Here is a 26,468-nt window from a genome sequence, read left to right on the forward strand (position 1 = left end):
TAGCGAAAATAAAATAACAGTTTAATTATTTTAAACATAATTCTGTATTAATATACATTAGCACACATTTGATTATAACAGGATTAATTTACATGTACTTATTGTGTATATAAGTTATATAATGTGCATTTTGGTGGTATCAGTTGTCGTTTTAAGGAATGTGATATTATCCATTGTGTATTTCGCTTTGTTTATCGAAGTCATCTTAATATTATTATGCGTATGTTCGTGAAGAATACTATGCATTCCTTAGTATGATAGCGATGATCCAAACTTGTATTGGTTTGGCGGTTGTTTAATGTGTATTTGCCAAATAAAACACCCTTCAGATCAGCAAAAAATACAGAGCTGGTATAAAATTACTTTAAGTAAATAAAATTATTAAGTCGAAACCAGTTTCGTTATTATAAATATTATTATTATAAAGTGGTACATTTTTGTTAAAACAATCTTTAATTTTTTATCAATTTATTTAGGTATATACTTACATATAAAAATACAAAAGAATATATAATTTAAGAGTATGCGTTAGTTAATGTATTCAATCTACACTTAATCTATCTTATTTATGCTTCTAGATACAAAATTACCGATATATTTATGTGATAGTTTTTATTGTTTCCAATACTTTTGTTTTGGTCCTGTTATATTCTGTTATCTTTTAATTATTGTTATATTATTTATGCAAGTATTTTGAAATTAAATAAATTAAAATTATTAATGTTATATATAAATGCAATTTGCAGAATGTTCTTCTGGAATGTATGGGTCTGATTGTCAGCAGAAATGCCAGTGTGACGTTAGTCTGTGTGATCGAAAGGTTGGATGTTATGAACCATGTTACGAAGGATATACTGGACCTCAATGCCAAGGTAATACACTTATCGAAGAAGGGAACATTCCATATTTATCTGTCGAGTACGGTCCTATTTCCCAAAAAACATTGGATAATGTTTATTTATCAAAAATATATGGTTTTAAATTGATTTAAACTAGAATAAATGTCTCTATGATGACTTTTAAAAGTTATTTTAGTAGATGTTGTGCGTTTCATAGTTATATACCAATTGCCCTTCTTGCCTTCTACCATTAAAAATGTAAATTTGACTTTTTTCAGTATTAGTGCATGATCGTACTTGCTCCAATGGTCACTTCGGTGCCTTATGTAACTATCCTTGTCATTGCCAACACTCATCAAATTGTCATCGTAATGGAAGCTGTGATAATGGATGTGCTGCCGAATGGACAGGGGCCGACTGCAGTATTGGTATGTTTTTGTTCTAATATTAGTTTTAGGCAGAAGAATAATGTGCCACCTCGACGAATAAACAATAGTAAGGGTAGGTTTGCGATACACCATGTGTTTCCTAAAGGAAATATAGTATTGAGAATGCCTATTTCACCATTTTGAAGAGTTTTTTGTGATATTTAATGCAGTAGTACCTGAATTGATGATGTATTACCAATTAGCTTAATCAACTTTTACTATGTGATAACAATGTTAAGTCTTCAAATAGAGACAGATAAACAGAGTAGGTTTACCTACTGCTATACAGTGTTCATAATTATTTACCTTTCCGTAAAGGGAATATTCCTATATTAAAATAATCAAGTCCATCAAGTGTGTGTAAATTAATATAGCTCTGCCGTATATGACGAAATTGAACGTGACTGATATACAAGCAACTAGTATAGAAGTGTCTCATTTGTGGGTATTTGGTGAAGACTTTGGAACAGGACCCGCTACTGCTTATACATTATGTTACCGCAGCACCATCGATTGGCTTTGTCGGAAAACAATACAAAGTCTGTCAACAATCAATAGTTTAATACCAAACACAACACTTGAAGTAAAGGTTCAAGTTTTCAAAAGGATTGATTATACTGACATTGGAGGTCCTATGATAACTGTTACAAGAATCAGAACTATTTGTCTCGGTAAGTTCTAAACTTGATCAATTACTTTAATTTGTCTAGTTTTGATTATAGTTTAAAAATAAAAATAAACTCTATCCAACTCGCAACAAAACGTATTTATTCTCAGCATTATAATCTCACTTCCTTTAAATATCTTTTTAAAAAATTCAGTTCTCACCCTTTTGGTGACGACAATATTGTCATTAAAACTGAATGTGGTAGAATAATAATTGACAATTTTATATACAATACTGATTTATTCATAATTTTATCTTTTTTTATTCATTTTGATTTTTCATTTTCATTGTAAAAACCTGTACAACCAATAATGGAAGTAGAATTACATGTACAATATATAATATATATATTATATTGGTTGAACATAACAGTTACGCATAATATGACAAGGAGTATATCATCTATATATAAATTATGGTTAATTCTGACATAGGCGAGCACAATGCAAAAACTTCGGTACAAATCTCCGCCTTGGATACCTACCTTATCTATCTGAGATGTACCGCGAAACGTAGATTTGATAACATTAGTGTTCACGGCGACGCTATTGTTCCATATTTCTATCTTGGGAAGATATTATAAAGAGTTTTTTAACACAATTTATGATTTCAACATTAGATTTTCATCTCAATTTCAATTCTTCCCGGTCAAAGTAATTTCCGGGTTTAAGATAAGTTCACCTTGCAGCAACCTGGTTTCAAATATTTTCTCTCTTTTATACACAAGGGAGCAGTTAAAATAATAGATTTGACCCTAAAGGTGACTGGAAACAGGCACTTTGCATCAATCAATACAGTGTCCCTTTGGAAGACGAAAAAAAAATCAGTTATAGGCCATTAATCATAGCCATTTCAGTTTTTGTTTATTTTAAAACATACCGCGGCGCGTTTGTGAAGGTACAGTAGTTAAATAATAGGAATTATCTATATATAAATTTACGTAAGGGCAAAATTCGGTAAATCGCGCGTTATTTCTAGAATGTTTACTCGATGGTATATAAAGTTAGTTCGTACTTTCGGTACTGATTTTAACCACTTGATGTAACCCTGTTTACTAATTAAATTGAGTTCGATAATTAGTTATTGACGATTAAAACGAATTTAGGTTCAACGATTTGCCCCAAATAGGGGTGTTTTTCGATCGTGGTATACACTGTCGAATGGATGTCCGTCTTGAAAAATACCCGCAGACGATAATACGAGGATGCTTCGCATTTTCCTATCTCCTCCTACGATAATTGTTTTTAATGGCTGAAAACCGGTTGAACAGCTCGAGTACAGCATCATAATGTTGAAGACAGGCCGATTTTCTTTAAAAAATACTATTTTGATAGATTTAATATACGTTTATACAAATGTATTGATTTGCGATGAATGGAACATTCCAATCTCTGTTCCTCAAGTGTCTATTCCCTCAGGCGTCGTAAAGGCAAGTGCTGTATACTCATAACAGAAATTCGATACATTTTTTTTTTCAATCTGTGCTGCAGTGGTTGGATATACATTTTTCATCCTGCTGCTCTAGCCCGCTACGTCACACGAGATGACTCATTCATTAGATGAAATCAAGCAGCTTTATAGTACTACACTTTGACATTTTTGTTAAAATGGAAACTCCATTATAATTTATTGGTACCACCTGTTGAATCCAAAAACGGCTGAGAAAAGAGTCTAATGACAAATCCCAAAGCCTTCTGGTATTTATGAGTCCCATGATATAATTCGCTGTCAGATAATCATTGAATTATTATCAAAACAGTCCATTGAAGTTTTTGTTTGTAATAGGATACTTGAAGTATCTAGGCGTGATGAAGTGACCCCCAGACTTGACCTTAGCAATAACAATAAGCGAGCAGCGTTTTTTGTAAGAAATATTCTTGTTTTAAAACGGATAATGAGCTAGAGTTTTCACTCGCCGTATATTATGTACAAATCTTTATTATTGCAATTAAACCACCCACATCATCACCCTTCTCTCACTGGCATGAGTAGCGTTGTAAATCCAGTAGAGGATAGGCCTACAGTACATCACATGCCGCCCTAAACTCAGAAAAACTTTGGTGGGTAGGGTAGGAACCAACTTAAGTATGAATTGGCTCTTAGAAACAATTGAAAACCATTAGGCCTACTTATTAAGTTGAGTTAGATAATTTAATATTTATTGACGATTAAATCGAATTTATGATTTTCCCCGAATAGAGGTGGTTTTCACAAATTGTTTTACATTATATAAACATATACACGTCGTAGTGATGTATCGTTACATGTACTGTACTATTTCAATCGACTTGGACGGTGATAGTTTCAACAAAGTATTACATTGCAATGTTTTACTGTGTTTAGTGGTATATTATTTGTAAAACATGAAAACAGTTAATATTTTGTTACTAAATAGATAAAGAATATATTTAAAAATTGTTCCTCTTTGCACCCATCCTCTTCCCCCATCCCTCAACCCTAATGTTACATACAAAACACAAATTAAGTTTGTTTAAATTTGACTTAAACAATTGGTCTCATTTTGTGACAAGTTTCTCTTTCGGAAGTAATTCCCAGGGTGCTAATTTTAGTTGAGTACATAAATCACAGTGTCTATTTATTCGTTCCTGTAAACGACATGTATTTGTCCTGCGGTACGTACATTTGAAATCGCAGTTTTTTAACGCTGAAATTATTATGTATTCGAGAACCATATGTGGGCACGACCTAGATGGTACGCGAGCGAAGCGAGCGTACCATCTAGTACTGCAAATTAATAAAGATCAAATTAAATATACGCCATATAGTATTATAAAATTACATAGGGAGATTTGATGATAAGACATTTTTCGAATGAAATCGCGATAGCTGAGTTTTATTGAGTAAGCTTGCAGGAATAACTGTAGGCTATCTTCCTGTGTCCTGTTAGGACCGAGATGTCTGCCCATGTTGCAAGCCGTACCATAATGTCTTCTTTCTTGGGCCCACTCTGTCACGGCAGTTAGTTTCAAAAGATGATTAAATTAAATAATGTATTAATAATTATTAGGATGGTATTCATTTGAATAAACGCCTCTCCAATAAAACATCACTTTGAATAATAAACCCCCCCCCCCCCCCCAACCCAACTATCTAATAAACGTCCATCCACATATTTATAACAACACAATTATACGGTACTATTTTTAGTAGAATTCACCGCACTGTTATCTACTATTTACCAAGCATTTGTTATTCTTTTTTAGCACTTTTCATATCTATTAGAGGATTTCATTTGATTATAAATGTTACCATATTATTAAAACTACAAAATTTAACATATATCCCTCGAATAAGCACCTCCCTCAAATGACCTCCGCCTCCCCAAAGGGCCCTACCAAACAATAAAAACTGTACTTTAAAATGTTATTAATCATCTAAAACACTGTGAAACAAAATAGTTTAGTTTTACGAATGTCAAGCATTTTCAATATGGTAACTGACAGAAAACGTAGAACATTATCATTCCGAAAACCATCGTCTACACTTCCTAGAGGGGGAGCGAGTGAAGCGAGCTCACCCTCTAGTAACTGTAATTTTAGTACAATTTAATACAAAATCAAATATAGACTAGAATATAATAGAGCACTGGAAGGTAAGATTTACTAAGATGAATTATCAATTACAGAACCTCTTGATTCGCCAAAGATAGAAACATTGTCAACCATCAAGAAAACTATTGTAGTAAAATGGAAGGTGGGAATTTTCAATCATTTTTTTAATTACCTTATTGTTGTTGTAACTTAATAATACATCCATTTTTGGAGCTAATGTATTAGCCAATGCCAGTCACAAGTATATAGCCAGTATCGAATTTTGATCGATCAACTTTTAAATGTTAATAATAATGTAAACGACATTTTACTGTAGTTAAGTTTACTTTTTTCGAAGGCTGTAGATTTCAATCCTACACGGCTGCAGTGTGACAGTTTAATACATTATGACGTTGGTTACCAAACTGGGATTAACGACGCTTGGGAAACATTTCAAGTTAATTATGATCAGACCGAAGCAACTATTAACTTTTTAGATTATGACATGGTATATCAAGTTAGAGTTAGGGCAGTGAATACAGCAGGAATTACAGGACCATGGAGTGAAATATGGACAATTAAAATTCCAGAAAATAAAACAGGTCAGGTTTCGTTCTTTATAATTGACAATAACTCAGCATTAGTGCGCTCACCGGTAAAAAATTAAAATGCCAGGACATTTCAAACAATAGTAAAGGATATTTTGAAATAGTTGTGTTTGTTACTCTTGTTTCGATACTTTTTTCCATCTTCTAACTCTCATCTACTAGGCCTAAGTAAACGGATTGCTTATACATTGAATTGCACTCATCTACAAACGAATTATTTATACATTTGCTTTCATCTACTAAATTATTTAATTGTTTATACATTTTCTTAATTAGGATCAAAGATAGCTATATATGTGCTCTCATCAGTTGTCGCATTGTTAGTTATTTCTACCGTTGTGGTTCTTTGAGGTATGTGTCGAATGACCCTGGCTAGACCTATATTGTAATTAATTGTATTCATTTGAATAATCAACTGAAACTTACAACCTTTCATCTCTCATCAGTAACGCCATAACATTATTTAAACCTTTATCATTGAGTAATAACTATGCTTACTAATTCCTATTTCAGACGAATGAAACACCAGGTTAACGGATATAAAAAGGATTATGGGAACGTTCAGATTAACACAATATCAAAGCCGTCACAAAATTACCAAGACGACAGTTACACTTCACTGCAAAAAGAAGCGCGTTGTTTGGCAGAATCTCCGAACAATACCTACGAACAAGAAACCCCAAAAGACGAGATATTTTATTTGAACGTTACCAATTTATCTCAAAATAAACAAACAGAAGACGCCATAGCCGATACTGATACAACGTATGATGAAATCTGTGTTGGCGGCATAGAGAAGGAAAGAGGAACTGATGCACGAAAAAAACCTCTGGTGCCTAAGAAACCAACAATTACGAATGACAAAGAATAACACAATCTGTAGGCGTATAACACATGAAAAATCTTTGAATGCATTCTGCTTATGCAGTAAATATGTCATAAATATGGCTACATAGTTTTCTATAAAATATATAATTTCTTGAATCGCAGTGACCAAGTTACGATTAACGCGTTTTTATTAAATATTAAAATGACTTGAGTGGTTTTATCTGTTTTTTTTTTAAATTTATAATAATAGGTAAACCAAAATATATGCTAATTCTGCCAAGTGAAATACTGTTTATGAATGATTTCTTTTCTTTTTTGTGGGGATTTCACATTTCCTTTTTATCATTATTATATTGAAAACAATTGTTATAATGGCAAACATGAAAAACAATGCACATCCAAAATTAACTTAAATATGTATTGTCCCTAGAAACACAAACAATGAAGGTCAAAATATTCTAAATTTAAATTGGCCATATCAAAGTAATATTAAAGTTATTCACTTTAAGTCGAAAATTCGAGCCAAAAACAACAAGTTTACGTAATTAACAGGTAGATTAATTTGATTACATTTCGTCTGGAAAATCGTCGCGAGCGAAAGTAAACAAAGATTTCAAACCATGAGTATGCACGATGCTAATTAGGGTTGTTTACAACTCGTCACGGTTGATGAGAAGGTGTTTTCGATTGCGCGGAAATTCTATGATTATGCATAGAGAGTAGCCGTTGCATTATGAGATATATTTTGATCGAAACCTTTGACTGGAAGTCAAAGTTATTTTTTGAAAAAAAACGTCTGTATTTCAGTTAAATTATTTTTTTTTCGACAAATTTTTTTGGTGAAAGTTAATAACTATTATGATACTTCAAAATGACCCACTTTTTTCGAAATCTTTTATTTTTATTTTTAATGGATGAGCTAATGCAATGTTTTATTACGTATTACAAGTATTTGTAAACACGAACTTTGTTTTAATGCATATCCAAATGCAGGATTAGGTTTCTATCTCAACTTTCCTACATATATAAATATTATAATTATGTAGTATCGTATGGTATTACATCATTGTTTTCTTTTACATATTATAGTAATGTCTCTTCATCTCTTAATAGCCTTTTGAATAAATATGTTATATTACTGTAAAGGTTACTCTTTGGTTAGGTGTCATTTATAGAACGACGTAATATAGTACAATATAAATACGTAGCAAGATTGTTAGGCTAATTGTATGTATTTGTAACAGGCCACGGTTGAAACTAACTACTAACTAACTAACTAACTAACTACTGCCACAACAGAACAAAATATTTTGCTAACTTGAAAATCGGGTCGTCATTTCCATTTTCTTGTACATAATGTAGTTGCTTTTAGTATTGTTGATACATTGTTGTAGGCCTAAAATTCGAAAGGGGGACTTTAAAACAATCAAACGTTACTGCTGTGACGCAATTTATTACGTTACACGACTGTCCTTCTGCTTTGAGCCATTTTTTACTTTTATATTATAACACCTAAATCTATCCCTGTCATTTGGGTCACATGGTGTGAATAGTACGCAAATAAAATTCTCATACGGAAAAATATTACTCTGATTCTGAACATGAAATATAACAGCGCCGACAAATGTTAAATTTATAACAATATTAAACACTTACTGAGTGCTGGCGGAATGTTTTGATAGAATACACGTACTAATTTAGACTAAAAACCATTTAAATTAGCTTTAGATCGTTTATATGATTTTGATTTTTGATTAATTAATGGAAACTCTTAAGACATGGAATCGTTGGAAAAACAGAGTTAGCCTAGATCAGTTTTAGTTACCTGGCTAAGTTTCGTAATGGTATCACCAGGGGCGCAGCCAGTGGGTAGTCACGGAAAGACCTCGATATAAAATTATAATAAATATTTTAGATGTATATTTGGGATATAAGCGGATACATACCCGTATCTAAATATTATCTAAAGCAGTATATTGTCAAATCAACAGTGCCTGTTTGTAAAACCTGTGCTACACTGTTCCTCTCTTTTGTTATTGCTCTGTATAGCCTAATAAAATGTATGCAATCAGTTATTATTCAGTTTGTTTGTTATTATTCTTATGTGATCCTGTTCCTGTGAGTGTGTTTGTATTGGTTTATTATCTTAAACCAGCTTCTAAGTTGTATATTGACTTGTTCTCATTCTTGAAAAGCATTTTGTAAAATCCGGATAAACATAAACATTTTTGTAGATTATATTCTACTACTATTTCGTTAAGATGAACTATTATTTGTTTTGCTATATCTTCCGTAAAATTTACCATTGGAGCGTAATTTTGTTGATATGAACTCCTTTTGTATTTTCCTATTGTCTGATTTACTCCCTGGAGTGAGGGTGACTATGTAAAAAAAGTTACAAAGCCACACGGAAATGAACGTATAATAATGAATTCAATTTCAAAGATAAACTAGTTACACTTAGTTAATCGTCACATACTTACTGCTTACTACCATGTTGAACGCTAAAGAGTATCTAAGTCTGGCAATTCTGACATTTGGTGCGTCAATGATGTCTGCAGGTTAGTAACCATCTTTTTGCAAAACGTTATATATTTTTTTATTTTGAAAAATATTTGTGTCCTATTTAAATTGCATATCGTTTATTTTAGTTTGCCACAAATCAATAAGTTTTACTTAGTCTCAAGAGTAGTAGGTTACACTATTATTATAATTATTGTTGGAGAGACACACCTTACCGGTGACAGCGTTTGTTTAATGCTTTTGTCTTTCCTCGGCCTCGTGTCTTGTTTTTCATATATATATATATATATTTTTATGTTTTTTTTGTAATTATTATTTATGAATAAAATAAATAAATAATAAATAAATAAAATGGGCACTGTGATACATCTACATTGAAAATCAAATCATATTGGAAATTAATTAATTACCTTAAAGATGTATTGTGTCTCTGAAAAATAAACCATTTTTTAATCCACTCTGACAAAAAAAATGGATCGAAACAAATTGTATTTACATGAAAAAAATGTAATTGAATAATAATTTAAAGCAAAAAATGGTAAAATTGGCTGCCAGCCAATGGGGTTTTGGTTGAGTTTAACCATTTATTTTGTAATTTTATAAGTTTTATATCGTTTTTAATCCCCATAAGCAATTAACTTTATTAAAACTACAAAATAATGTATTCAAAGTCTGATTTAAACAATCTTCATCTTTCATGTTTTGGAGGACAATACATCTTTAATCAATTTAAACAGAAGCTAGTATCCTACTCCGCCTTCTCATTAGATGTACGTACTAATATTTCGTACACCAATAAATTTGCTGTAATGTTTATAAACTTTAGTATTTTTTAACATTATTTGTATATTTCTTGCATAATTTTACCTGTAATTGTGTTCTTTAATTCCATGGAAGACTAAAATAATATACAATTGTATGTATTAACAATGCCGTTTCACGGTTTATGTTTTTTTTATATTTGTATTGACTTGGTTTAATTTGATCCAATTGCCTTTAAAATAAAATTGTACACAGTAATAGAGATCTGTTATTCCTGGAGTACGGTGATTACTTAAGCACAATGGCAGTATACAAATAAAAAAAGTGTTTTTGAAGAGTTGACGTGATGTTATTGTTTTTTTTTTTGTGATGGGAAGTTTTACTAAAATTTGTACCATATTTTGTTTTTAGCCAATACCACAATTGTATCTATACGTAAATAAGATACAATATTATATATTACAGATGTTTTGGATTTCACAATAGTGGTTAATAGTGCCGTGGTTGATGCAAACGATGAGGTTAATTTTGGTGGATACCTACATAAATCAGAAGAATCAACATCAATATTTCTAGGTCAAAATATCCTTACAGAAACTGATTCTAATGAAAATGAAGTGGAATGGACGGATGGTGATAACCCGCCGATAGTCTTAGATAATTCATTCTTTCCAACTGGAACAAGTTTAGGCACAGAAACGACTTCAGAATACCAGGCTTTGATAATGACAATGCCCAACAGTAGTGGTATTGCAAAAGTAGGATCGTTTTACGGAAAAGCAATGGCTCAAAACAAAGAAGAATTTATACCTTTTGTTATTCTAAATTCAAATGGTAGTTTTCTATTTTTGTTTTTGGTTTCATTTTCTATAGACTGATCGTCTGAAATGGTATGGGGAAAGGAAAAGTCATCGGCATCAATAACAATACAATTATAAACACGTCTATATTTCATATGCCTTATAGTATAAGATCATTTTAAAGACCAAAATAATATTCAGTCTTGTGTAAAGTCTATACTTCCATGCTTAAACATTGACCCGACACGATTGACATGATCTTTTTTTTTTCTTTACGCCTTCCGTCGGACAATATTAACGATGGCGACAGGTACATGAACTCATTTAGACATAAACTGCATACATCTCACGCCGCGTGTATTGTTTTTCGTTCTTAATCTCTATTTTCCATTCTTATTACTTGTAATGTCTTTCTTCTATTTATTTTGTTGTTACATTATTGTTGTTATGGTATGCGTAATGTAACTGTAACAAAAATGAAACTAAAACATTAACAACTTAATATAATTAATATAATAATGAATTTTATTCAACACTGTTTTCCGCATAGCAACTGTTGTTCCTAAGTATCGATCTTTAACTGCAAGCATCGGTGATGATTTGACAGGCTTAATAATGGTAACCAGCTATGGGACAGGTAGTTACAGGTGGCGACATAATGGCAGAAATGTTATAACCTCATACAATGGTAAAAGTAGCCTTGAATTGACCAACGTTCGTATGGCAGATGCGGGTGTATATGAGTGTTACTTACATGAAACAGGAAGAGACGGAAGGCATGCCATTATTCAAATAAATGTTAAAGGTATGCATGATCTTATAAACTTTAAAAGCAAATGATTGTTTAGAGTGTAGCATTGTAGTGTTCAACTATACTAACTTGTTGAAGGTTTGGTTTAATAAAAAGTTTGAATCTAACAATGTAATGCAACTTATGAATAAGCGACTAATAATTATGGTGTTAATATGTTATGTACGAAAATTACGCAATATCTGGAATATACAATATGAAAATAACTATAATTAAAACGGAATATGACAATTTTTAAAATAGCTGAAAACACATGAGGCCTGATACTGATTTTTGTAAAAATCAACAATTAAGTATTCTGCATGTCAAAAGCGACTTTAAAGAGAAGGGAATCAAAGGGGAACAAAGGAAATGATAAAATTGCATGTAGAAGAATATGTTGGCTGATTTGAGCGTTTGGCCAATAGAAGAACTTTGAAGCCATGTGATAACTTGTGTAATCAATAAACGATAGACGTTTGATTATAATCTGATAAAGCCTGAATTGTGTAAAAGAAAGACTGAACCATAGTTATTATAAGGATTATCTTATATCAAATTTTTCGAATAGGATGTTCGAAAAGGAAGTGGGGAACAGATTGTGATTTAAATTGTCCTGTATGTTACAACGGTGGAATATGCGATCACATTACCGGCTTGTGTATCTGCGCGGCTGGGTTCGAAGGTGTTGATTGTTCAAAAGGTAAGGTTTACATGCAATTTGTTTTACATTTTTATGTAAAGTACATAAATGATTTTGTCCAAATAACGTCACTGATTGCTGTCTATCTATTGTACAGTTGACATGGTACCGTTTTGGACCCCATAAACAGTAACTACATGTGTTGTGTGGTATGTGTAGGCCTACTGTGTAGGCTTTATGCCTACTAGCAGTGGTACTTGTATGGAAGCTAAATATTATGGTTATCATTCCTTTGATATTTGCCATATGAGAACCATTATCATTTTAATATTTAATCATTTTGCTTTGTATTTATATACCATCTATTTACTTTCAACAAATCGGCTTAGAACAGTTATCAAGGAATAAATGAACAGTGATAAACACCGTTTTTAGAAGTTTGGATGTATTTCTGTATAAGTCGCATGTTTTATTACTCAACCGAGGCTTTGTATTTCAGGTTGTGAATCGTCGAACTGGGGAAGAGAGTGTTCTATAAATTCTGTAACAGGACACATTGGAAAGACGTTTTGCCCTCCACGTCCACTCAGTTGCTCTTGTTATGCTGGGTACACTGGACATGGATGTGATCAAGGTAGTGAAACGTATTAGATATCGTTATGTCGTGAGGTAATTTCCCGATTGATCGTAATCAAAACGGTACACTGGGTTTGGTCTACTAGCGTTCCTGCTCCCAACCAGTACATCCATTCATAGAAGCCTTAATGAAGTAAGCCTACCTGGTGGTGGCCATAGAACGGTCCCGAGATAACGACTATACTTCGGCTTTAGTCGATAGAAGATTGAATAAATTGTTAGAGATAGAGTATACGATGTTATGATTATGTGTAGATATGTGATTTGTTCTTTTTATTCAAATGATGTTATGTATTTAATAAATTTGTTATAACAATTAATTAAATTATCATAGATTTCATATTATTATTATTATTAATAAATTTTTGATATATTATTATTATTATAATATTAATAAAAAGATATTTGTTAAGTTTAAATTTTAAAATATAGATATAAGGAAGAAAAACAAAGAGATTATGGAGCGGCTGTACCAGAATATACAACACTAAGTATTGTAAAGTTAATATATTAAAAATTTAGGCGATCTTGTCAAAGGTCAAGCGCCTTAAGCCTGCCGCGTTTCGATATTCAATATTGAACTTGAATAGGTTTGTATCTCAAAAATGTATAATTCAAACTACTGTAGTAAATAAACCAAAGCGTATAAACTGACACTCTTGTCTTAAGTTGAAATAAATAATAAATATAAATAACTTTTTAATTATGCATAGAATGTATACTGGGAATGTATGGTCCGGACTGCGCATGTGTTTGTCATTGTCCGACGAATGTGTGCGATAGGCATAAAGGATGTGCTGAAGATTCTGAGTGTTATCCGGGATATGCAGGAAAGACATGTCTAGGTGAGTGTAACATCAGTCAACGATCGTTACTTTTTTATCTATACAAATGCATTTATGATTGTTAATATCAAACAATTAAACTTGTTTAATATTTTACAAATCAGAACACCTCTCCTGTCCACCTGGTATGTTCGGTGAATTTTGTCAATATACTTGTCATTGTGAGAGTAAGAAAACAGACACAATAGGAGGCTGTGACAAACATACTGGAGAATGTTTAAATGACGTCAGCTGTGCTAGTGGATGGGCTGGGTCTGATTGTCAAATAGGTGAATTAGTTTATATTCAATAAATCGTATAAGATTTTTTTATTTGTAGTTCGATCATCAATTAAAACAAATAAGCAATGCTCATATGCATACATTTTAATATATTATTTACTCACTAAATATTAATAGTATAAATAAATTTGATCCGAATTTCATTTTTTTTCTTACACGATTTTATCGTTGAACAGTCGTCGTTATGTAACACAATATTCTTTAAAACATTCAGACTTTATCATTATCAGCTTTGCCAATTCTCAAACGTAACCCAACTACAAGTGTTACCGAAAACAGTATAACTATAAGCTGGGAACCATGGACGAGTAGTATTGACTACGGAACCGGACCCGTCACAAAATACCAAGTAATCTATCGGACACCACCGAACTCTGGATTTCCTTTTATATTATGGCGGGAAGTAAATGTGGACGATTTAATGCGAGTGGACATTGATGATTTAGAACCAAGAACTAACTATGAAATAAGAATTATTTTACATAGGCAGATTGATGGAGAGAATTATACATCAATTGGTTCAAGTAAAATAGTTGTTACCTCAGGAGAAGGTAAGAAAGATATACTAACTCATTTGCAAGATATATTTTATTACCGTTTTTATACAAGTGATATTATAGTCAAGTCAAGTCAAGTATAATCTTTATTCGTTCCCACAAGGAGAAAATTACATTGCTCGTCTTCAAATACATCATAATTACAATATATAAAATAACATGACAATACAACAATACCAATATTAAAAACTCACAACAAGAACATATTATTACATATTATTTCATGGTGCTCATCTGGATGAATGTCGCTGATGTCTCCTGATACCTGTGGGCAGAAAGGAGAAAAGATATCGGTTTGTCTCCGCAGCCGCGGATCGCAATCTTCCACTGCGAGCACTCCTGAGACAGCCTAAATCGGAATTCACAGGATGACTTTCATCCCTCAACACCATCCCAAAAAGCCTGTCCAGGTTCTCGCAATAAACTTAATCCACCGACTGCTGACACAAACCAGACATCCTCTCAACCCTTCTTACCACACGATCAATTCTACCCTTATCTCCCTCTGTAACATTTCCACCCCACCCTGCAATACAATATTTCCAAACCCCAACAATAATAGACTGATAGAATGTAATCAAAATATTATTATTTACACTGAACTTGTTTTATTACTACGGAGAGTAACATATTTTGGTTATTTTCAGACAAAATCATGGATTTTACATTTTATTGTGCCACACCACGAGTTGACGTTGATGATAATACGATGTCTACGTTTATTGGCGGATATAGTGGCAGTGATCATCAAACAAGTGATATACAAATCGGAAAAATTGTAACTGAAATTGGCGAAGATTTTCTCGGTCGTGAAATAACATGGAACGATGGATCCAAAGTAGGAGTGATATTGGGCAATGAAACCATGTTTCCAGCTGGAACTCGTGTCCACCTCGCAACTCCGGAAAACTCCAATGCATTGCGTGTGTTTATTGACTCTGCCAGTGGCGTTAATAAACTGGGAGCATTTTACGCAAAAGCTAATAAATTACGAATGTGTAGTTATATATCTAGCGAAATTGTGTCAATCATCTTAAGTAAACATGGTAAGTTTTTGAAAAATCTTTCCACGGTAAGAGAATTGAATGATTATGACGTTGGTGGGACACGAGGTGCACATTAGCGACCATACTATAATTATTTACATATTGTATATAATGATAGGCCTATATGAAAGAATGCAAAAGACCAACTGTGTTTTAATGTTTATCTATAGACCGACCATTTATTACCATCAATATACCATTGAAAAAAAAGTGTATCCAGTCAAAACAATCATCAATTCAATTTTGGTCTTCATCAAATACAGCATGTTGAAGTTGTAATAATATAATTTAGAATTATAATAAATTATTATTAATAGTTTCTAATACGGAATTTTATAGAATATGTTTATTGTTTAGATTTTACTTTGTCATACTGTTCAGTCATTAGTTAATGTTAATTATAATCTTGTAGCATCAGTAACGTCTGTTAGAAGAACTTGGACAACAGGTACAGGAGAACGTGTAATGATGAACATGGTTGCTGACAACTCGACAGATAAATGGTGGCGCCACAACGGCATTACTTTAAACGAATGGAACAACAGTCTTTTTATCAAATTAGATGTAGTAAGAAAACAAGATGCTGGAATATACGAATGCTTACCTACAGAAAATTGGGAGAATGGGAATAAAGGAATTACAAACTTAATTGTCAGAGGTAAAATAATTGTTTACTTAAAATGTTCAAATGCTAACAGGCTTGTAATAAACAATCGATTATTACTTCAAAGAAGTGACATTTTATTTTCAGAGTGTCCTCTTCGTAAATGGGGACCACCTCATTGTTTACGGAACTGTCCAACTTGTTACAATGGCGGAGTTTGTGATGACGTAACAGGATCATGTGTCTGTACCGTTGGGTTTCGTGGTGTCAATTGTGAAATAGGTGTGTGTGTTACCTTCTTTGTTCCTATAACTTATGTACAATTGTATACCGTATAAGATACAAAATATAAACACATATCAAGCCAAGTTTCCAATAATCAAATTTTTGTATTTAAGACCCGGCAAGACATAGTTCAACTGATACTTCAACGGGTTTTATATTAATTCATGTTTTCAGATTGATCTCAAACCTGCTCAATAATAATTTCGACACTAAAACAAATTGTTGCACATTAACAATTCAATCAATTCACAGCACAGTTCTTGATCATTTGTGTACATGCCAAGTTGAACTTACGTTCTGTACATCCTAGGTCTACATTTAAATAATTACTAACAATAATTCATAAGTATCTACCTTATTATAGGCAAACCATGTACGGTACAATATTACGTAATACGATATTGTAATTTCAAGAAAACCATATCCTGAAATATTATTTATAACTACATCATGAGATAGTTTTCTTTCTTTCCTAAAGGTGAATACTACTGTACATAACAAAGTATTTAAAAAAAAACCTCAAGAGAATGTAACATATATAACATAACAAGTATCAGTTAAGGTAGTAGTAAAATATTATGAAAAAAACTTATTTTTCATTACTTTTATTTGAAATATAGCATGTGGTTCGGATACGTTTGGAAGACATTGCAGTATGTTTTGTTCAAGTAAGGATATCGAATCGTGTATGGGAAAGGTGATATGTCCGCCGTCACCACAGGGATGTTCGTGCACCGATGGATATACTGGTCCAGACTGTCTTGACGGTACGATACATCTAATATTTATTTTTACATAATATCAATTATATTCAGGGCTTGGTTTCTGAGTTTATTTAAAATAAGTATTTCATTTTATTATGTCTTGGCCTCCATAAAAAAGTCATAAGTATATTTATATACTGTACTCACTAATTATATTATATATATATATATATACCAGTTGGTCGAAGTGACCATTGTTGTATTTTGTTGGAACCATCAACCAATCTTGCAGATGATAAATTACAAGCCGGCACATTTGCTGTTTCGTCCACTAAGAGACTCCTCGATCAGATCATTTGGACAATGGATGACTTTGCATGATTGGAATCATCGTAGTGCTTATGAAAACTCTTCAGATTTTTTTGGAAATTTTTAATCAGGAGCTCAACAGTGCTTTTGAAGAGCATTTTCCTCACATTTTCACTAACAAGAGATTGAATGACAAGCCCTGGTTTACAACTAAATTAATAAAATTAATTTTGAAACGCCATGTGGCTTACCGAAATGGACAGGATATCCAGTAGAAAATCTTACGTTGTAATGTACAGCAGGAAGTCAAACTAGCGAAGGCTTCGTTCTATGAAAAGTCTATTGCTCCCTTGAAAGGGAACAAACCTGGAAAATGGCACCGCAGTGTCCAGAAGCTCTGTAATATGAGAAAGAAATCAAGTCGTATTCCTGGCTCTGATGTTGACCCTATAAATACCGTTGAATGCATCAATAGCCATTTTGCACTTAATCAGCTTCCGGCTTTGAATATCAACAAGCTACCAGCCTTCCTCCCAGCAAGTGAACCACCAGTTATACATGAATGGGAAGTTCGTAAGGCTTTGAATGAATTGAACTGTAAAAAATCAAGCCACCCATCAGACTTACCAATTAAAATAATTAAGGAATTTGCTATTGAACTTGCTAATTCGCTAACTAAATTATTTAATACCTGTCTCAATGAGGGAAACTCTCCACGTCAGTGGATAACTGCTACAATAGTTCCAGTTCCAAAACAAAACAAGATCCGCTCCTTTGATGATCTTCGTCCAATATCATTGACGCCGGTCTTTGCTAAGATTTTTTAGGCATTTATTGCCAAAAGGATTATTGACGATATTGATAATAAATTAGACACTAAACAGTATGGTAATACTAAAGGTTCATCTAATATACATTATCTTGTGGATATGTTAAATCATATTTATATGAAAGTCTTGACAAGCCCAAACAATCAGTTGAACTCTGTACAATTGATTTTACTAATTTCTACTTCTGTGTGAAAGAACTCATACTACCAAACTTGGCACGCACATTTCTTTCACCAAATCAATCTCTTGTGGAGTACCACAGGGAACCAAACTGGGACCCGTATTATTTTTGGTTCTAGTAAATGATGCTGCCATTGAAAGTTGTACACGTTGGAAATTTGTGGATGACCTTACTCTAGGGGAAGTAACCAAATGTGGTGCTTCCTCTAACTTAGAGAGTGTCCTTAATAGTGTCAGTGAATGGTGTGCATCTAATGATGTTCTACCTAAAGCAGCTAAGTGCCAAGTAATTGAATTTAATTTTTTAAAGCAACGGCAGCTTAATTTAGTATACACTATTGATAACTTTAATCTTCCAATAGTTAATAAGTTAAAATTGCTTGGTGTAATAATCCAAAATGACCTCAAATGGGGTTCAAATGTTAATAATATAACATCAAGAGCCTCACTTAGGCTATTCTCATTATGTATCCTGAAAAGGTCTAATGCACCAGTCAGTAACCTGGTTACAGTATTTACATCATATATCAGACCTGTGCTGGAATATGCCTGCCAGGTTTGGCATTCATCAACAACTGTTCAGCAATCTAATTTAATGAAAAAAATTAAAAAACGGGCATTGCGCATAATTTTAAGCCAACATTACGTTAGCTATGAATTAGCCTTAGAACACATAGGTTTGCTTTCTCTAAAGTCCCGTAGAGAACAGATTCTTCTAAAGTTTGGCAAGAGTCTTTTAGAATCTACCAAATTTAGAAATATGTTACCAGCATATCTGATAGGCATTCAAGATCGTTAAGGATTAATACTATTTTAAATAGCAAATAACCCATTGGAACACTTTAAATTTAAGCATAAAACGTGATAGGTTTTAAGTAAATCAAACATAATTATATCATATACCACAACAAAATGTATACATTTATTTGTCTGAAAAACTGTTTCAGCTATCATTTTCTGTAGGCCCTAAAACTTTTTAAAAATGTAATTTTTTAGCCTTTTATTGTTTTTGGCTGTCTCTACAAATCTATACAGGCGACTTATGTCTGATTTTGCTTGCATGTGCCACATTTAAGAGAACCTAAAGAAGAGAAAAAAAGATAATAATTGTTTTCTATTAATGTTTTATATTACGTTTATATGCTTCTATTCGTGCGCAATTAATTATCGTGAGATTCTGAAAGCGTTAGTGGTTGGTTAGTGTGTAAAAAAAAACCAAAACAACCTTTAAATTTGTATAATGATTACAAATAGTATATTGATTAAGTTAACAAGGGTATAAATTTGATTATGGACATTTTGTAGAATGTTCTTCTGGAATGTATGGCTCTGATTGTCAGCAGAGGTGCCAGTGTGACGTCAGTCATTGTGATCGAAAGTTTGGATGTAATGGAATATGTTACGAAGGATATACTGGACCTCAATGCCAAGGTAACCAAACTTAATCGAAGTAGTTAAATATTTCAACATAATAATCACCTATCTGTCGAGTACGATATCCTATTCAGAAACACACTGTATAATGCCCTCCGATTGACTAGAATGATAATGATGACGGTGCTTGAATAACATTAAAAACATATAAAGCTAACAACTAGGCTTATACTCAAATTCCTAACTGGTGCATCATGCGTAATCTTTGCTTACCATTTTTAAATATTTTAAGTGTATTTGGAGTCCGTTGCAGCTAAAATGGTTTTATTGTTATTCACACATAATCCTAAATTTATCGTTTTCGATTTTTTTAGATTTTCATATAATATATTATATTTCCGAAAAGCCGATTATTATTGTTTCACACGTCTTTTTGGTATAATTGTAAGTAATTCTTTGTATGCGTCTGTGAACCTCAACACCAAGTAATTGTAATCAGAGTGGTCTCAACTAACCCCTGTACATCTACTTCTCGGACAACTGCCACCCGAACAAACCACCCTCCATACCCATTAGGACAATGTTTTTTTAAATGTGGCCTCACTAAACTCACTTCTATTTAGTTATAATAGAGCCATGTTCTCAAGTTTTCTTGAAATTCCGAAAGGAAAATTCAATTTGTTCTGGTTTGGACCAGTCTAACCTTTGACCACAAATGTTGAGTGTTTCTATTTAAATTCGTGTAATTCTGTACCAAATCGCGTTTCAGCTTTGATATTGTACAATTTTCATTGTCAAAATATTTGTGAAACTGTGTTTTTAAAAATATGTCATCAAGATCCATTTTTGATAAAAATAAATTCGGGAACAATTGTAATTTTGAATAAAAAAATTCAAAAAGTACAATTTTGACCAAACCACTTTACCATATTATTATTTGCATGTAAACTTCATGTTTTGTATCATTAGATTGATAATTAGAAATAGCTCCTATAGGGTACTTCATTTGATAATGTTACATCAGTCAGTCCAGATGTTTATAGATTTAAAAAAAAAGTACTAGGTACTAAAATCAGATTAAAAAAAAAGGTTTAAAAAGTATTGTAACTTGTTTTGGGTGACCAATATTTTTCATAGGTTTCCTGGAAAAATAGGACGACACACGAGTTTCCTTTCTAAAGGTCCCTTCGTGTCGAGTGCCACCAAACGGCGCTCATTCGTATGTTCGCAACGACATGGATTGACCAGCCCATCGGGGTAACCTCTACTTTTCCGAAAGCACATACGAGGGTTTACACTGGACCTTCAGTTTTAAGTCATTATCCGCGAAGGCTTGTACTACCATAACAATGGTCAATGAGTGACTTGATTACCTAAAAAATTAAAATAAAAAATACAGTAGACCAATAATGATGATGAACATTTTAAGTGGGAAAAGGTTGTCATAGAGAGTGTCTATAGTAGATTTTGGGGTGGGATATTTCTTTAGTCAAACCACAAAATATTAAATGATATTGAGTTTCTGATTTAAAGGGTAGGGCATTGGACAAGGAAGTTGCTTTAAATTAAAAAAATGTTACAATATGAAGAAAGAGAACAATGAAGTAACTCTTTGAAGCACTGAATGGGATCTTTGTGGGTCCTGGTAAGATGGAATCTAGGGTAGTCCGGCGCGGAACCGGTGCAGCCCTAATAGCCACACTGCCTATTTGTTGCACCATCACCCGGACAACTTAAGAGTGCTGTTACAGTAGGCCTATATATTTTGTAATGTTATGTAAGAAATAGGCTACAGTTGTTTTCAAGGAGTGGTTAGTATTTTCTATGCCTAATATTGGACCAATTGCAAAAGGTTTATGGATACTTTTTAACCGTAATTTGTTATTGCAAAATGCGAACAAATTAAATGAAATAATTAATTAGCTTCGTACAGTTATCCAGGGGTGTATATGTTGTCCTGGAAGGTAGTTGTCCAAAAGGTTAATTGTACTTGGAGTAAATATCCTACGGGTGATTGTTCAGGCGGTAGTTGTCCGAGGAGGATAGTTGTCAAGGTTGTAGTTGTCCTGGTGGTGATTGTCAAAATAAAAGGTAGTTGTCCGAGAAAGAGCTTCTTCCAAGAACGATCTACCACTGAAATGTAAATTTAAATGTTATTTTAATTTCAGAATTGGTGCATGATCGTACTTGTTCCAATGGTCACTTTGGTGCTTTGTGTAACTATCCTTGTCACTGCCAACACTCATCAAATTGTCATCGTAATGGAAGCTGTGATAATGGATGTACTTCTGAATGGACAGGGACCGACTGCAGTATTGGTATGTTTTACACAAGCATAGGTGTAACGTTAGTTTTAGGCAAAATAATTCGCCATCTAAGGTATATTTTAGTTAAATAGGTAATATTTAAAGGTTTGCATGGCAAAATTTTTTTTATTAAAGTTAGATTTGAGGTAAATCATATGATTTCAAAAGATGCATGATTGAGTATTCCTACTTTAATGTGTAATTTTATCTTTAAAGGGTATCTGTAAGGTTTCATTGATTGAATATTATATAATCGATTAGCTTAATCATATCAACAAAGTCTTGGAAATTTTAAATCAATGTGATAGATGCAGATGAAGACTATGCTTACTTACTACAGTAAAATCACAATTACCTTTCCGTGTAAAGGTATAGTCATTATATCAAAAATTAATTGTACAAAGATAATAATTAAAGTACATCAATTCTGTGTAAATTAATACAGCTTTGCCGTATATATTGAGAAGATTGAACGTGACTGATATACGAGCAACTAGTATAGATGTGTCTCACTTATGGGTATTTGGCGAAGACTTTGGAACTGGACCCGCTACTGCTTATGTATTGTGTTACCGTAGCACCACCGATTGGTTTTGTCAGAAAACAATACAAAGTCTGTCAACAATCAATGACTTAATACCAAACACAACAATTGAAGTAAAGGTTCAAGTTTTCAAAAGGATTGGTTATGATGACATTGGAGGTCCTATGATAACTGTTACAAGAATCAGAACTATTTGTCTTGGTAAGTTCTAAACTTGATCAATTAGTTTAATTTGTCTAGTTTTGTTTATAGTTTAAAAATAAAAATAAACTCTATACAACTCGCAACAAAACGTATTCTCAGCATTATAATCTCTTTTCCTTTTTATTTTTTTTTTACAAAATTCAGTTCTCACCCTTTTGGTGACGACAATATTGTCATTAAAACTGAGTGTGGTAGAATAATAATTGACAATTTTATATACAATACTGTTTTATTTTTAATTTTATCTTTTTGTATTCATTTTATTGTAAAAACCTGTACAACCAATAATGGAAGTATAATTACATGTACAATATATAATATATATATATATATATATTATATTGGTTGAACATAACATTTACGCATAATATGACAGGGAGTATATCTTAACTGTAATGTTAGTACAATTTAATACAAAATCAAATATAGACTAGAATATAATAGAGCACTGGAAAGGTAAGATTTACTAAGATGAATTATCAATTACAGAACCTCTTGATTCGCCAAAGGTAGAAACATTGTCAACCATCAAGGACACCATTGTAGTAAAATGGAAGGTGGGCATTTTCAATGTATTTTTTAATTACCTTATTGTTGTTGTAGCTTAATAATACATCCATTTTTTGAGCTAATGTATTGTTTTATCTGCCTTAAAATTTGCCAGTCACAAGTATATAGACAGTATCGAATTTGATCGATAAACTTTTAAGTATTAATAATAATGTAAACGACATTTTACTGTAGTTAGGTTTACTTTTTCGAAGGCTGTAGATTTCAATCCTACGCGGTTGCAGTGTGACAGTTTATTACATTACGACGTTGGTTACCAAACTGGGATTAACGACGCTTGGGAAACATTTCAAGTTAATTATGATCAGACCGAAGCAACTATTAACTTTTTAGCTTATGACATGGTATATCAAGTTAGAGTTAGGGCAGTGAATACAGCAGGAATTACAGGACCATGGAGTGAAATATGGACAATTAAAATTCCAGAAAATAAAACAGGTCAGGTTTCGTTCTTTATAATTGACAATAACTCAGACTCTATAGACTCAGCATTAGTGCGCTTACCGGTAAAAAATCAAAATGCCAGAAAATTTCAAACAATAGTAAACGATATTTTGAAATAGTTGTGTTTGTTACTCTTGTTTCGATACTTTTTTCCATCTTCTAACTCTCATCTACTAGGCCTAAGTAAACGAATTGCTTATACATTGATTTACACTCATCTACTAAAACGAATTATTTATACATTTGCTTTCATCTACTAAATTATTTAATTGTTTATACATTTTCTTATTTAGGATCAAAGATAGCTATATATGTGCTCTCATCAGTTGTCGCATTGTTAGTTATTTCTACCGTTGTGGTTCTTGACAAATTGAGGTATGTGTCGAATGACCCTGGTTAGACATATATTGCAATTAAGTGTATTCATTTGAATAATCAACTGAAACTTACAACATTTCATCTCTCATCAGTAACGCCATAACATTATTTAAACCTTTATCATTGAGTAATAATTATGCTTACTAATTCCTATTTCAGACGAATGAAACGCCAGGTTAACGGATATAAAAAGGATTATGGGAACGTTCAGATTAACACAATATCAAAACCGTCACAAAATTACCAAGACGACAGTTACACTTCACTGCAAAAAGAAGCGCGTTGTTTGGCAGAATCCCCTAACAATACCTACGAACAAGAAACCCCAAAAGACGAGATATTTTATTTGAACGTTACCAATTTATCCCAAAATAAACAAACAGAAGACGCCATAGCCGATACTGATACAACGTATGATGAAATCTGTGTTGGCGGCTTAGAGAAGGAAAGAGGAACTGATGCTCGAAAAAAACCTCCGGTGCCTAAGAAACCAACAATTACGAATGACAAAGAATAACACAATTTGTAGGCGTATAACACATGAAAAATCTTTAAATGCATTCTGCTTATGCAGTAAATATGTCATAAATATGGCTACATAGTTTTCTATAAAATATATAATTTCTTGAATCGCAGTGACCAAGTTACGATTAACGCGTTTTTATTAAATATTAAAATGACTTGAGTGTTTTGTATCTGTTTTTTTTTAATTTATAATAATAGGTAAAATAAAATATATGCTAATTCTGCCAAGTGAAATACTGTTTATGAATGATTTGTTTTCTCTTTTGTGGGGATTTTACATTACATTTTTATCATTATTATATTGAAAACAATTGTTAAAAATGAAAAACAATGCACATCTAAATTTAACTTAAATATGTATTGTCCCTTGAAACACAAAAAAATGAAGGTCAAAATATTCAAAATTTAAATTGGCCATATCAAAGTAATATTAAAGTTATTCACTTTAAGTCGAAAATTCGAGCCAAAAACAACAAGTTTACGTAATTAACAGGTAGATTAATTTGATTACATTTCGTCTGGAAAATCGTCGGGAGCGAAAGTAAACAAAGATTTCAAACCATGAGTATGCACGATGCTAATTAGGATTGTTTACCACTCGTCACGGTTGATGAGAAGGTGTTTCGATTGCGCGGAAATTCTATGATTATGCATAGAGAGTAGCCGTTGCATTATGAGATATATTTTGATCGAAAACTTTGACTGGAAGTCAAAGTTATTTTTTGGAAAAAAAACGTCTGTATTTCAGTTAAATTATTTTTTTTTCGACAAATTTTTTGGTGAAAATTAATAACTATTATGATACTTCAAAATGACCCACTTTTTTCGAAATCTTTTATTTTTTATTTTTTTGGAATTAGTCAAAGGGACAATGCATCTTTAATGGATGAGCTAAGTATTTGAAAACGCAAACTTTGTTTTAATGCATATTCAAATGCGGGATGCGTGCGGGATTAGGTTTCTATCTCAACTTTCCTACTTATATAAATATTATAATTATGTAGTATCGTACGGTATTACATCATTGTTTTCTTTTACATATTATAGTAATGTCTCTTCATCTCTTAATAGCCTTTTGAATAAATATGTTATATTACTGTAAAGGTTACTCTTTGGTTAGGTGTCATTTATAGAACGACGTAATATAGTACAATATAAATACGTAGCAATATTGTTAGGCTAACTGTATGTATTTGTAACAGGCCACGGTTGAAATTAACTACTAACTAACTAACTAACTACTAAAATCGAGTCATCATTTCATTTCTTGTACATAATGTAGTTGCTTTTAGTATTGTTGATACATTGTTGTAGGCCTAAAATTCGAAAGGGGGACTTTAAAACAATCAAACGTTACTGCTGTGACGCAATTTATTACGTTACACGACTGTCCTTCTGCTTTGAGCC

General features: G+C 32.3%; 2 protein-coding genes and 1 long non-coding RNA gene across 3 annotated transcripts; all 3 read left to right on the plus strand.

Annotated features, from left to right (window-relative positions):
- The first annotated feature begins 853 nt into the window (after positions 1-853).
- Positions 854-1,803, plus strand: LOC140045051 (uncharacterized). Its single transcript, XR_011844534.1, has 3 exons — positions 854-872; positions 1,118-1,267; positions 1,642-1,803. It is a non-coding gene; the product is annotated as an uncharacterized lncRNA (long non-coding RNA).
- Positions 1,804-1,850: 47 nt separating this feature from the next.
- On the plus strand, positions 1,851-6,999 carry LOC140043621 (uncharacterized). Its single transcript, XM_072088141.1, has 5 exons — positions 1,851-1,938; positions 5,581-5,648; positions 5,844-6,087; positions 6,370-6,444; positions 6,607-6,999. Exons 1-4 carry the CDS (start codon positions 1,902-1,904, stop codon positions 6,441-6,443), a joined length of 423 nt encoding a protein of 140 aa, XP_071944242.1. The 5' UTR covers positions 1,851-1,901; the 3' UTR covers position 6,444; positions 6,607-6,999.
- A 2,416-nt stretch (positions 7,000-9,415) lies between these two features.
- Positions 9,416-25,440, plus strand: LOC140044056 (uncharacterized). The gene is made up of 19 exons (XM_072088536.1): positions 9,416-9,482; positions 10,672-11,040; positions 11,557-11,811; positions 12,368-12,499; positions 12,939-13,073; positions 13,789-13,920; positions 14,025-14,189; positions 14,432-14,752; positions 15,406-15,804; positions 16,217-16,462; positions 16,556-16,690; positions 17,314-17,460; positions 20,022-20,147; positions 22,259-22,408; positions 22,842-23,141; positions 23,634-23,701; positions 23,909-24,152; positions 24,452-24,533; positions 24,696-25,440. The coding sequence occupies exons 1-19, from the start codon at positions 9,416-9,418 to the stop codon at positions 25,051-25,053; spliced, it is 3,831 nt and encodes a 1,276-aa protein (XP_071944637.1). The 3' UTR covers positions 25,054-25,440.
- The last annotated feature ends 1,028 nt before the right edge of the window (positions 25,441-26,468 follow it).

This window comes from Antedon mediterranea, chromosome 3 (genome assembly GCF_964355755.1).
Source record: "Antedon mediterranea chromosome 3, ecAntMedi1.1, whole genome shotgun sequence".
NCBI lineage: Eukaryota > Metazoa > Echinodermata > Crinoidea > Comatulida > Antedonidae > Antedon > Antedon mediterranea.